We start from the raw sequence: 13653 nt of genomic DNA on the forward strand, positions 1-13653 counted from the left end.
TAAGTTGGCAATGACAAGTAGGATACACGATTAGCCGGTAGAATTCCAATAGGAAATAACAGTGACATGCAGAAAGCTTTATTACATCTAAACATTGTTTCCTTCAGTGGTTGGTATGTGCATTAGAGCTCTGTGAGTGTTCAGGCTCTGTAATTAGAGTGAAGTGAGCAGCACACTGATTCATTCCCCAGCACTTCTCTTCCTTTTCTTTTTTCTTTTTTTAACACCATTGCTTATGATATTGAATTTGGGCGCTCAGAGAACCAGCCAGCAGTATCACTTCCTCCAGTTTTTGTGTCAGTTGAAGTCTTCCATTGTCTTGTGCTGTTGGATATGGAAATCAAATAGACTAAATCATCACTGTCCTGTTGCCTGATACACATGCAGAATATTCCCTAATATGCTAATTGTCTGTCAGATAGCTCTGGTTTGTTTTATGTTGTTTTTGTCATTGTTGCTTGCTAGTTACTTTATGTATGGAGCTACATAGATAATTTATGTAACCCCCCCCCCCCCCCCATCATATTCTAGCTCTCTCTCTTTCCCTTTTAGATTCAGCATATTGTGTGTTGCATCAGCAGGAAAGTTTAATGTGGATAGACCTGGGGCATAGTGCTATTAGCGCATTATCAACAATATATCACCTAATGGGACTCTAGCACACTCCTGGAAAGGTTTTGGAAAACAGATCAATATGAAAACTCAGCATAATCTTTAGCCATCTGCCTCCTGCACACAAAACACAGCTGCAGCACTGTTTAACTGTGGCCCACTGATGGGAAATATAGCCGCTCTTATAGACTCTGGATAGAATGGCTTTCGCCAATTGACTATTACCTCAAACACACACACACACGCACACATACTTATACACACAAACATATCATGATTTGAGGTGTGATTTCTCATTCATATTTATGGGATTTCCACAACCCCTGATGATCTACAGTCAGCACTGCACCACTCTTAACCTTCCCGCTGTCCACTGCTGCGACACTGCAGAGGAGTGGAGAGGAGAATGAAAGACAGTGAAGGGAGGTTAGGGAGAAGCGAGGGGAGAGGAGAATAAGGACAGGAGAAAAGACTGATAGGGGAGATGAGATGAGATGATGGGAGATGAGATGAGAGGGGTTTCTGGCTGATGAGGGTGACAGGGTTAGTGAGTCAGCATGATGCAGCGATGACTCTATCACTCCTGCACACTCCCAGCTCTGTCAGCCTACACGGACAGAGCTCACACATGCGCTTACACTCCTTTGAACGAAGTGAGACTGATGAGATATGTCATATATGAGTGGGCAATAGAAAATCAGCAGCACCAAGTGAGAGAGCAAATGCTGTGATGACATGTGCATGTGCTTACATGCAAGTGTTTGTTTTTGTAAGAGAGAGAGAGCAGGAAAGGAAATTACTGTGTGTGTGTGTGTGTGCGTCGAGGTATATCGAGGCTGAAGGCTCTTTGTAGGAATCAGAGGCATCTGTAGGTTTCCACGGCAACCGTGGGACAATGCAGTTGTCTCACTCTCTTGAGACAGACTGTATGAATTATTTGCATCACTGACTGTGTGAATTTACATAGTCCATGACTATATATCCAAATATTTTAGTCTTGTTTTGAACTCGCCAACTGGGGAGCACATTTCTCGGTGGATGAACTCACAGCAGGGGACCAGAGATAAGAATAGAGAATAATGATAATGATAATGAGTCTTTATTGGTCACATAGACATTACAGCACAGTGAAATTCTTTTCTTCGCATACCCCAGCATGCCAGGAGGTTGAGGTCAGAGCGCAGGGTCAGCTATGATAGGGCACCCCTGGAGCAGAGATGGTTAAGGGCCTTGCTCAAGGGCCCAACAGTGGCAGCTTGGCAGCGCCGTGGCTTGAACCCCTGACCTTCCGTTCAGTAACCCAGAGCCTGACAGTGCTGGGGCTTGAACCCCCGACCTTCTGATCAATAACCCAGAGCCTTAACCGTTCACTGTCTAATTATATGAGGTAACATCATTATATTGCTTAAATTAAAATGAGTCAGACGCTTGATTGTACTGAGATCAGAGTGACAGCCACCTGTAACTCTTCTGAATCATTTAAGCAAGAGTTAACTAGTCGTCCTCTTAAAGACCACTGTCAGACGTCTTTGAGCATCCCAGTGTTATGTCATGAATCTTGTGAGGAGGTTTCTCATATTAATACTCTAATGTGTTTTTCTTTCTCCCTAGAAAAAACATCCCTAAATCATCACGCTGCAACTTCTTCTGAAATCTGACCCCTCCACACACCACGGCTGTGTCTTCTCAACACTTACTCCTATTCCTTCCTTGTCTCCATCCCGAATGGATTGGGAGTGCTGTGATCCCTCGTTCTGTTGACCCTCCAGTCGAGGGGGTAGAGTGGAGCGGGCAGGTTTTAGTTTTTCCTTACATTCAAAAAGCCTTTTCTCCTCACTGTCCCAGTTTCCTCTTTCGATGGAGAGTTAGGCAGCTGGGTGCTAGTTTGGGAGGGAGAGGAGAGGGGCCAAAATATTGAGCCACACCAAAAACAAAACACATTTAGAATAAAAACATCACAATTTAACCTCCCTCCATCGCAAGCTACTGAGACAGAGTCTCAGGTCAGTTCTATAGATCTGGACAGGAAGATACACATAGCTTCATAAGCTGAAGAGTTGGCAATGTCAACAACAGCTACAATAGGCGACATGGCGAACAGTGCGGTGGAGTTCTATCCAAAGCGGGGTGGAGGAATGGAGGCCAACCATTCAGACAACTTCGGGGTAACCTTGGAGGAGTTACGTTCTCTGATGGAGCTGAGAGGAGCGGAAGCCTTGCAGAAGATTCAGGAAACCTACGGAGACACTGAGGGCCTCTGCCACAGACTCAAGTCTTCCACCACAGATGGTAAGACCAATATTCTTCCTCTCTTGTTCTTTTTCCTCACGCTCTCTCTCACTCCTTCTTATAGTCTATTTTTAATTTGTCCTGTCTTCTAAAACACTAAACGATTGTATCTTGCAGTGATTATGAATCTTTTCCATTATTCTCACTCTGATTTTTTCTTTATCTCTCACCTGCACACTGATACAGCACAATTACACAAACTGCGGTTCTTCCTGTCACCTCTTGACCTCTTTTCCTCTGTCATTCTTTCTGCTCTGCTTGTGTAGTGCACCTGGAAAAGAATGTTCCCCACTAGTGTAGTTCATTTAGCTTTGAGTCAGTGACGTACATGTACATTGAGGGTGTGAACATGCTCTGAAAGCCAAATCCATCTAGTATTTCTGTCCATCCATCCATCCTCTGTCCATCTGTCTACCTATCCATCCATCTATCCAGCCGTTTCACTCTCTCTCTCTCACTCTCCCACTCCTCCCCCTCACAGCCCCCTCATTCCCATCTTGCCACTCATCCACCATTTCTCACTGTTTCACTCAGCCGGCTTCCCACTCTGGGTGTGTGCGTTTGTGTCAGGTTGCTAGGCTACAGTTCTGTCAGTGGCGAGGTGGGTGTAGGGAGAGGAGGTTACTGGGTAAACAGTTCGCCGGTGATGAGGAGACTTGCTCATTCACTCACGCCTTGGAAGGGCCTCACTCTAACAGTGAGAGTTAGAGGCTCTGTAATTTTGTCAAGGGGTCCACTTAAGTCCATGGGTATGATATGTGTATCTATAGCTAAGAATTTAAATATTTTGTTTCCTGTTTGTAGGTCTTTAGTACTATGCCTTTTATGAGCCTGTGTAATATCTGATACTTTGTCAATTGTTTCAGAGGCACCTGTTTATAATACTATAGGCACATTTGGACTGTTCTCATGTTTGTCCCATGGGTACAAGCTCATTTTTCATGGCTAAATAAACTAGGCTTTTCGGTGAAAAGTTCTGCAGTGGCTTGATGTATGAAACAGGTACTAACCAAAAAGGAAAAACTAGTATCTCTCCTGAATGGTGAATCCAAGTTGTGCTACTTATCACCCATGTTAATACATGGAACTGGGACCTACTTGTTTAGAATCTTCTTGGAGACACGTAGACACTTATTTTACATGCTGGTGATTCAAAAAGATGGACCGGTGATTCAAAAAAGTCAAATGGACTATAAGGTTTTCCTTTGACTTTCTTATATAATAAAACAATAAAGACTCAAGACCTTTCAGAAGTGAGAAGCCTTGTTTTATTGGATGTCAGTGATTTCCACTGGTCCCATCAGCCTGCACATGTCTTATTTAATGCCAAAGGCAGCACAATACAGTATAGTACTTTACATGCATATAGCAGGATGAGAGATAAAGAAAGGAGAGTAGGAGGGAGGTGGAAAAGTGATTGTGAGTAGCACCGTCATTGTGATGATGAGTCTCTGAAAGCTGAGGTACATTAGTGCCTCCCTCTTCTGGGCAACACATTTCAGCACTGCAGAATGAGGCCATTGCATTTCTAAAGTCCAGACAGTGTGTACCTCTATTGGCTCCTGTAACACTATACCCAATACTGCCAGCCTAACAGCAGCACTGGATGAAATCTATCCCAGCTGGCCAGGTTGGGTTGGGTTGGGTTGGGTTGTGTTAGAGCAAGGGAGAAAGAGAAGGAGGGAGGGAAGGAGAGAGCAGGAAAGCTAGTACAGCTTGCCGCATTGTCAAGGACATACCAAGGGGAGATGGAGGGATTGAGTGAGTGAAAATGAGAGAGAGTGAGAAAGCGAGAGAGACTGATAAAGAGAGAATGAGAAAGAAAGGTGTGTGAAAAGATAGAAAAGGCTTATCAAAAGGTTTGGGTGTAGTCATGAGGTTTTAACACCTCCGTCAGGTAATACAGCCTTCTCTCCTGTCATCATAACATCCCGCTCCAAATTCCCACTCTCACTCATTCACACACAGACACACACACACACACACACACACACACTTGCACACTGGGTGTAGGATATTATCATGCATGCTGTAGTGGGAGTGAGAGGGTTCAGCGTGTAGTGTGGGTATGATGTGTGAGCAGCTAGCCACACACCAGTTCATAGCACAATGGACTGAGTCATTTGCTGACAGGCCGTACATCTTTCTTAACCACTTAATGTCTTTTCTGGCTGGCTTGGCCCCTCCTTGCCATTATGTAAATGTCACATATATATACACACAAAAATTGATTCCAGTAGTGCTCCAGTGAACAAAGTGATAATACTGGCTCTCGAGCTAGGTCATGCCTCTGATAACCATTGCAGCTCAGAAGCTTTGCAGTGTGTTCTAGACAGAGTCTACAGTGGAGCTGCCATCAGAGCAGACCAATCAGAAATCTATTCTTATGCCTCTCTGATGCAATGATATCATCTGTAGCCAGGCGAAAAGGTGCCCAAAGACAGGAACTTGAAGAGCAAGTGTGAGGTTTGCTTGATGCCATCATTGCCATGGAAACTGCAGACATGCATGAAAAAAGAATGAAAGAAAGAAGAAAGAAAGAAAGAAAGAAAGGAAAAAAGAAAAAGGGAGCTTGAAAGACTCAAATGAGAGAGCAAGAGTGGGCACATTAAAGCAGACTTAGTGATTATGTGTAATTTAATATTCGCTGTTGGTAGGTATTCAGTTCATCCCTCCGTTCATTTCAGTGACTTAATGGTCTTTAATCTTCCACTGCCAATGCGTGGGAAATAAACAATGAATAATTTAAATCTGAAATGTATTAGATGCTGTGAAGGCTTCTGATGACTGCAAATGTGGAACAATCCACAGCAAAAGGTTTCATTCACTCCTAATCTTTCACTCATAATCATTCACTCATAAAGCACTGACTTGAATTGGTCAGTCAATTTCATATTCACAATCAATTACATAGGATAACTATAGATATACCACTATCTAGAAGATACTATTATATGTAATACTCTACATTATTCTTTATTGCGTTTTCACTGCATGGCTGTTTTGATGGAGACAGTACAGATAGTGGAGAATTATTACATCAGTGTTATTAAATATGTGGAAGAAGAAAATGAGAGAGCAAAAGGGTGACACTAAAGGTGTCAGGGAATTTGGCGATTATATTTCTGGCTTTGAGTCATTTCTTGCTCACCAGTGTGTTATTTAATTTAAAAAAAAATACTTTCCCAAGTGATTCATAATGCACAGGTGTAGGATATACAATGGGTTTTCAAGCTTTGACATGAAAGCCTTGATTTAGAAGGTCAGCTGATGACTTGAACCTTTTAAGGGAGTGCCTTATGTTGTAAAATCTTTTTTGGAAACTGTTTAACTCTTTATATCTTCCTCATTTGTAAGTCGCTTTGGATAAAACTCTTGATATCTTCCTCATTTGTAAGTTGCTTTGTATAAAAGCGTCTGCTATATGAATAAATGTAATATGCAGCCTCTGACGTGTGCTTTGCTCATATCAGGTTTGTCTGATAACCCGGTGGACTTGGAGAAAAGAGCACAGACATTTGGACAAAACTTCATTCCCCCAAAGAAGCCCAAGACCTTTTTGCAGTTGGTGTGGGAGGCACTGCAGGACGTCACCCTCATCATCTTGGAGATAGCAGCCATCATCTCTCTTGGCCTGTCCTTCTACCAGCCCCCGGGGGAGGAGAGTGACGGTGAGAAAGGGGCCTAGTGAAAAAGGGGAAAATTCAACAGATTTCTGAGAACTGAGTAAGAGGGGTGATGTTAATACAAAAAATTGAGAAAACAAATTGAGAGCTGGATGGAGGGAATGTCGGAGGGTTTTCATTAAAAGGTGAGAGGGAGAAACAAGAGTGCATGGTCTGCATATCTTTGAATATAATGTTGTAATGACCTAATTATATAAGATTATCCTAATCACGTTTTACTATATTTCAAATAATAGACTTTAATGGAAAGTAGTCATAATAATATAATAGGTTATTATTATACATTATAATAATAATGGAAATTAAAAAATATATAAAACATTTTTTTTTGAGTGTGCTTCTTCTAGTTGACCTTTAACCTCTTGTCATGAAGCCTGTGGGGACGTGGCAGCTGGTGCGGAGGATGAGGGTGAAGCTGAGGCGGGCTGGATTGAGGGTGCCGCCATCTTACTCTCAGTCATCTGCGTGGTGCTGGTGACGGCCTTCAACGACTGGAGCAAGGAGAAGCAGTTCCGCGGGCTGCAGAGCCGCATTGAGCAGGAGCAGCGCTTCGCTGTGGTGCGCAACGGGAATGTCATCCAGATCCCTGTGGCTGACATGGTGGTGGGCGACATGGCCCAGGTCAAATATGGTCAGTCCCTACTCTCCGTTGACTCTCTACTCATAGAAAGAGTAAGCTTAATAGGTTTCTGAACCAATATAGCTAATATACACCAGGAAGTTGTGAGAATAGTGTGTGTCTGTTATTATGTGATAATATTCATCCTGTTTTGTGCATTCAGGTGATCTGCTGCCTACTGATGGCATTCTGATTCAGGGCAATGACCTGAAGATTGATGAGAGCTCCCTAACTGGAGAGTCAGATCATGTACGCAAGTCAGTGGACAAGGACCCTATGCTTCTCTCTGGTTAGTATGTGTGTGTATATTTGTTTTTGTATACCTTGTTGACAGCATGTGTCAATGTGACTGAGAGGCTGCAGAGGAATCCAGATGTTTCTAATCAAATCAGTGTGTCTCTGGTTCCTGCTGTGATCTCTGGCGTGTGGCCTCCCTCTCCTGCCTGTTGCTATTCTTAGGGCCTGCCACTGCTAACTCCATTCACTTTATTAGGCTTTCCTGACATGCTGAGGACATTATTCAATAATAGCATAATGATATTTTCCTAAAGAAGATGTATGAAGTCATTGGGTAGATAATCATTAGCCATTTAGGGCAGACTGATTTAAGTCCAGATTTTATTTAACTAGGCAAATCTCTTCTTCATTACGCCATCTTTTCTTCTCTCAGGCACCCATGTTATGGAGGGATCAGGGAGGATGTTGGTGACAGCGGTTGGAGTAAACTCTCAGACTGGAATCATTTTCACTCTGCTTGGGGCTGGAGAGGGAGAGGAGGAAAAGAAAGAGAAGAAAGGTACAGTAGGTGTGAAGTAAAAGATGCTCATACAGTCTCACACACACACACACACACAAACACACACACACACACACACACAATGAATGCAAAGGAAAAATAAAATAAAGACGCTGTATGGAAGTTCTATTTAGGATGTCTTGCTGTACCTGACACTCTCGTACACGTAGAGAGGAAATAGAGAGGAGGTGTGACAGAATTGAATTGAAAGAGTAAGAAAAGATCTAAATATGACCTCCAGCGGTATGGAGGAGTGGAAAATGAATAATGTCTTATATAAGAGAAATAACGTTCTTCAGATCAATGGAAGTGCATTGCAGTCACTGGGAAGAAAAAGACTTACAGGATAGAAATGTTTTATCAGTGCACCATGCTAGTAAACAAATATTTTATTTATTAGCTTCAGTATCAAAGCTACAAAAGAGCTGCAGCCTGCTTTCATTCAAGAAAAAATCCTGACCCAAAGCCTGAAAGTTGAACAAATATAGAGTAAATGAAAATATGAATGAAGCGCTAGAAAGACTGCACAAAAGATTCTACTAAAACCAATGCTGATTGTGCAGCATTTAATCTCAGCCAACCATTGCATAAAAGAGAGCACAACTGCTTATTTTCTGTAACATACAAACATTTTTGCACAAAACATGCCACTGATACATTATGCATAGAATGCATTTATCAAGACTGATTTCTGATTTCTTGATTTCTCAGTCTTCTTATTTTTATATGACTTTCTTATGAGTTGCTTGCATCTAAACACTGCAGCGACTTATTATTTAACCAGCTGTTAATATTTCTGGTTTCCTTATATCTTTAAGAGGACACACTGCACTCTTGGCACCCTAATATGATTAAAGTTTTATGGGGGTTGCTCAGGATTTATGCTATTGCAGTACAGCTGTCATTCATATCTGCTAGGAAAATGTAGCTACAACGGTCTGCTACAAAATGTAAGAATTTAATGGATATAAGTATTTCCTTATGTTCCTTACAAAACTGGTCAATGAATCATGAGTGGGAATTGTGATCTCGGTTCTAAACAATAGGAAAGAAAAAAAAGAAAAACCCTGAGAAACGTGCAGCCTTAGCTGGTAGGAGCGATTTATCATGAGGTAATACATTGTTGTTTGCATGAGAGTTAGGGATTCTAAGTGCTGGATTATATATTTGTTTAAAAAGTCTTTAACAGAAAAAACGATTGTGGAGGAGAAAGAGAGCAGGCAAGACTCTTCAATTGCAATCTCACTGATTGTCTCTCAAAGAGATTTCACCTATTGTATCTAGAAATTGTATCTAGACAGCTGACTTACAATAATTTGTTCTCAGTTTGCATAAATCTTCAAAAATGCTCTCTAAAATAATGTTATCCAGCCACATCCAACGACTACTCATTTCCTCACTCCCTGGCATACCATCACATGTCTGACAGTATTATAAATACATGTTTTTTTGTTTCTTACCTCCACCCAATCCCAAAACCTTCCACGATCCCTCCTCCACACCCACATGACCCAACACCTACCCCCTCACGCACCCCAATCAGAAGACAGTAGTTACTCACTTACTACTGAAGCCAAACAGAGCAGCGTCACCAATGGTATGTACTGCTAAAGACAGAAAATTTCTGAGCAATATACCGGCATCAGGTGCATGTACAGTACAGGTTAAACTGTACATATGTGCTTAAGTGAAACATGGCCCACTCCACAAAATACAGAAAAAAAGTTACACTGAATCAGTGAAACCAAATGAGGTAGCCATGTATAATTTTAGTGCTAATTTAATTTGGTTGAATGTTTATGTACGTGTATATGCATGTGGTGCATGTATATGTATGCGCTTGTTCATCTGTTTCCATAGTTCTGTGCTCTCTTGTTTTCTTCCACTCAAGAGCATTGTGTGCTCTGTCTCTCATTCTGTCTCTGTCTGTCACTTTTTATTTGCCTGTTACTCTCTACTCTTTCTTTTCCTCTTTTGCTTTTTCCTTTCTATCTTCTATCCATCTCCCTCCAACCTTCTTCTTTTCTACTGTTCTCTCTCTCCCTCTCTCTCTCCCTCTCTCCCTCTCTCACAGGCAAGCAGCCAGAGGCCACAGTGGAGACCAATCAAAATAAAGGTACCAGAGAGACAGTAGAGTAGATGAATGAGAGGCACTGAGGGGTTAATTATTTTATTGCAGTGGAAAGTTTTTACCCAGTGGGTCACCTAATGTGTTGTGGAATGGGAATCATTACTGTTCAGATGTGTTAAGGGCATGTATGAGTTATATAATTGCATTAACAGAGATGCATACATGACAGTCAGGACTTCACCAGCCTATTTGTTCAGTGTTTTACAGTGTTTTGCGGCATTGTAACCTTGTATTCTGTGTGGAGGGGAATTCTGAAGACACTTTGCTGATAAAATGTGCCATCTCTGTGGGGGTCAAAAGGGATAACACACTTCTCCTGCAAGTGTAGATGTTCTGTGTTTTTACTGTACCATCAGTGATTGTGTCTGCATTCATCTTGCATTTTCTTGCCATATGTCGATATGTAGTACAAGTCCATAGTAGAGGTCCACACTGCGATGTGTTTTGTTATGTATATAGTAATCCGAATGGTTCATGTTGGTGGTACATATTGCTCGCAGTAGTTCCTAGCTGTGCCAGGACAGATTTGTTGTCTGTATGTAATAGCACTCAAATTCTGTCCCACCCATCAGCCAAGAAGCAGGATGGAGCGGTTGCCATGGAAATGCAGCCGCTGAAGAGCGCGGAAGGTGGAGAAGTGGAGGAAAGGGAGAAGAAGAAAACCAATGTGCCGAAGAAGGAGAAATCCGTTCTACAGGGCAAACTTACCAAACTGGCTGTGCAGATTGGTAAAGCAGGTGAGTGACCACTCCACAGAGAATGAAGGACTAGCTGAGGTTGTTTGGTGATTCCAGCTCTAATTTACTAAAAGCTACTACTTGAAGGCTGGGTCAGTAAGTTTGAGGCCACATTTTATGCAGTAGTTGATGAAGTTCTCTCTTATATGAATAGCTCCTTGCAAGTGTAAATTAAATATCTGCTCTGACATCACTGATCTCTGTGATGCCCCAGACTCTGAAAATGAAAGGAAAAAAATCATGTGCACCATCATCATCCAACCAATCAACACAAGGAGTCATCTCTACATGCCTGTCAGTCATAGTGACAGTGGGTCATTATGCCTTTGTTTTTTTATAACTCATGCAGTCCTGCAAACAGCCTGTTGTTTTCCCTCCAGGTCTGGTAATGTCAGCTATCACAGTGATTATATTGGTGCTCTACTTCGTGATTGAGACATTCGTGGTAGAAGGGCGGAGCTGGCTCCCTGAGTGCACACCGATTTATGTACAGTACTTTGTCAAGTTCTTCATCATTGGAGTTACCGTGTTGGTGGTGGCTGTGCCTGAGGGTCTCCCTCTCGCTGTCACCATCTCTCTAGCTTACTCAGTGAAGGTAAGGTAAACTAGAACACCTTGTCTGTAAATGTGCATGCAATAACGGAATATGACTTATTACAGAGTCTGCCCATTGCATTAGGGAATTCAAATATGCAAAGATATGTTCTTATCTTGTTTTTCTAAATTTTAAATTATATGCAACTAAATTCGCAAATAATGCAAATAATATTCATATGATGCTCTAGTGTTAATGTTCACAGTCCACTACAAAACTCAACAAACCCCTATCTTACCTGCTATCGTGTCTTATGTCCTCACAGAAAATGATGAAGGACAATAACCTGGTACGCCATTTGGATGCCTGTGAAACAATGGGCAATGCCACTGCCATCTGCTCAGACAAGACTGGCACTCTGACTACCAACCGCATGACTGTGGTGCAGGCCTATGTGAATGACCAGCACTTCCGCGAGATCCCAGAACCCAATCAGCTCAGCTCCAACACTCTGGAAATGATTGTCAATGCCATTTCGATCAACAGCGCCTATACCTCCAAGATCATTGTAAGAGCATGCACAGCAGAGGATGTGTCTCCATATGGAATTGTGATCATTATAAAGCATCCAAAGATTCTCTAAACTTGGTTGCAAACATTGAGTCAGACACAATCTGACATTTGCTGCTGTAGCTCATATTGTTGGCACTTGCTGTCATCAACCACATGACTAATGTGACTTTTGAGTAGTCTTGGCCAACCCAGTGCTTACAATTATTTTAAAAAATATGAATGATGTTTCATGTATTTATACAAACTAGATGGTAAAAATGATGATCATTTTAAACATTTATTTTGAAAAATGTTCAGCTTTCATTATAAACAACAATGACATGCACTTACCTATTTCCATATTATGTCTATTGGGTATATTGGATAGTGACATTCAGCACTGCAATAGAATTTGCAAAAGTTACAAGAGTACATACCCATTTAAAAAGTACATAAAGTGTAAAATCATAGCAGAACAAATAACCAGAAGGGAGCTGCAATCAATATACAAATGCAGGACAGTATCACAAAAAGCATAGAACACAGTAAAACAAGAATATTAAAAACACCTGGATCTGCACATAAACTTCTTCTGTCTTCTTCTTTCCTCTAGCCCCCTGATGTGGAAGGTGGCCTGCCTAAGCAGGTGGGGAATAAGACTGAATGTGGCTTGCTGGGCTTTGTGCTGGACCTGAAGCAAGACTATGCACCCGTCCGTGAACAGATCCCAGAGGAGAAGATCTACAAGGTCTACACCTTTAATTCGGTCCGTAAATCCATGAGCACCGTGGTGAAGCTTCCAGATGGTACCTTCCGTCTCTACAGCAAAGGAGCCTCTGAAATTCTCCTGAAAAAGTGAGTCCTTCTGGATTGTCCCTCTTATTGTCACATTCTAATGTCACTCTTTTTCAGATAAATTTTATATCAGTTACATAATGTTACACCACCATGCATGGATTTTTTTCTGCTACTGATGGCTGGTTGAATAGTTTTACACCATATTATTTGCCCATGTTCAATTGTGTATATTTAAATAGGGGCAGTGGTGGCTTAGCGGTTAAGGCTCTGGGTTACTGATCGGAAGGTCAAGGTTTCAAGCCCCAGCACTGCCAAGCTGCCACTGTTGGGCCCTTGAGCAAGGCCCTTAACCCTCTCTGCTCCTGGGGTACCGTATCATGGCTGACCCTGCACTCTGACCCCAGCTTCCTGACAGGCTTGGCTATGTGAAGAAAACAATTTCACTGTGTTCTACTGTATATGTGACCAATAAAGACTTTTATGACAATATCATTATATTGTGTGGGTCAAAGCTATAATGACCTCTTTTTACTGGTAATGTGCTTACTTATCTCCTTTGTGTTTTATTCTCCAGGTGTTCATCCATTATAGGTGCAGGGGGTGAGGTGCGGAATTTTAGGCCAAGGGACCGAGATGAGATGGTGAAGAAAGTGATCGAGCCAATGGCATGTGAGGGCCTGCGCACCATCTGTATTGCCTACCGTGACCTCCCCGGCGAGCCTGAACCTGACTGGGACAATGAAGCTGATATTGTTTCTGACCTCACATGCATTTCTGTAGTTGGGATTGAGGATCCTGTGAGGCCTGAGGTATGCAAAGAGCAAATAAAGCTGGGGTTTTGGAATTAGCAATGTTAATCCATATTTGGATTGGACTAGCTTTACTTTGGGAGGTGGGG

The 13653-nt window shown here is 42.1% G+C and overlaps 1 protein-coding gene across 9 annotated transcripts in view; it reads left to right on the plus strand.

Moving 5' to 3' along the window:
- atp2b3b (ATPase plasma membrane Ca2+ transporting 3b) overlaps positions 1-13653 on the plus strand; it is a 49612-nt gene that overhangs the window by 10402 nt on the left and 25557 nt on the right. For 4 of the 9 annotated variants that reach the window (XM_053686395.1, XM_017486351.3, XM_047160329.2 and 1 more), the window contains exons 2-13: positions 2224-2901; positions 6375-6572; positions 6961-7218; positions 7370-7495; positions 7877-8002; positions 9546-9599; positions 10077-10118; positions 10706-10870; positions 11251-11465; positions 11731-11973; positions 12571-12812; positions 13330-13564. In XM_053686395.1, coding sequence (XP_053542370.1) covers positions 2676-2901; positions 6375-6572; positions 6961-7218; positions 7370-7495; positions 7877-8002; positions 9546-9599; positions 10077-10118; positions 10706-10870; positions 11251-11465; positions 11731-11973; positions 12571-12812; positions 13330-13564 — 2130 coding nt within the window. In that variant the 5' untranslated portion in view covers positions 2224-2675. The remainder of the gene's footprint in view (positions 1-2223; positions 2902-6374; positions 6573-6960; positions 7219-7369; positions 7496-7876; positions 8003-9545; positions 9600-10076; positions 10119-10705; positions 10871-11250; positions 11466-11730; positions 11974-12570; positions 12813-13329; positions 13565-13653) is intronic. The other 5 variants (XM_017486352.3, XM_047160330.2, XM_017486355.3 and 2 more) reach the window with 2 other exon arrangements.

Source organism: Ictalurus punctatus, chromosome 15 (genome assembly GCF_001660625.3).
Source record: "Ictalurus punctatus breed USDA103 chromosome 15, Coco_2.0, whole genome shotgun sequence".
Classification (NCBI taxonomy): Eukaryota; Metazoa; Chordata; class Actinopteri; order Siluriformes; family Ictaluridae; genus Ictalurus; species Ictalurus punctatus.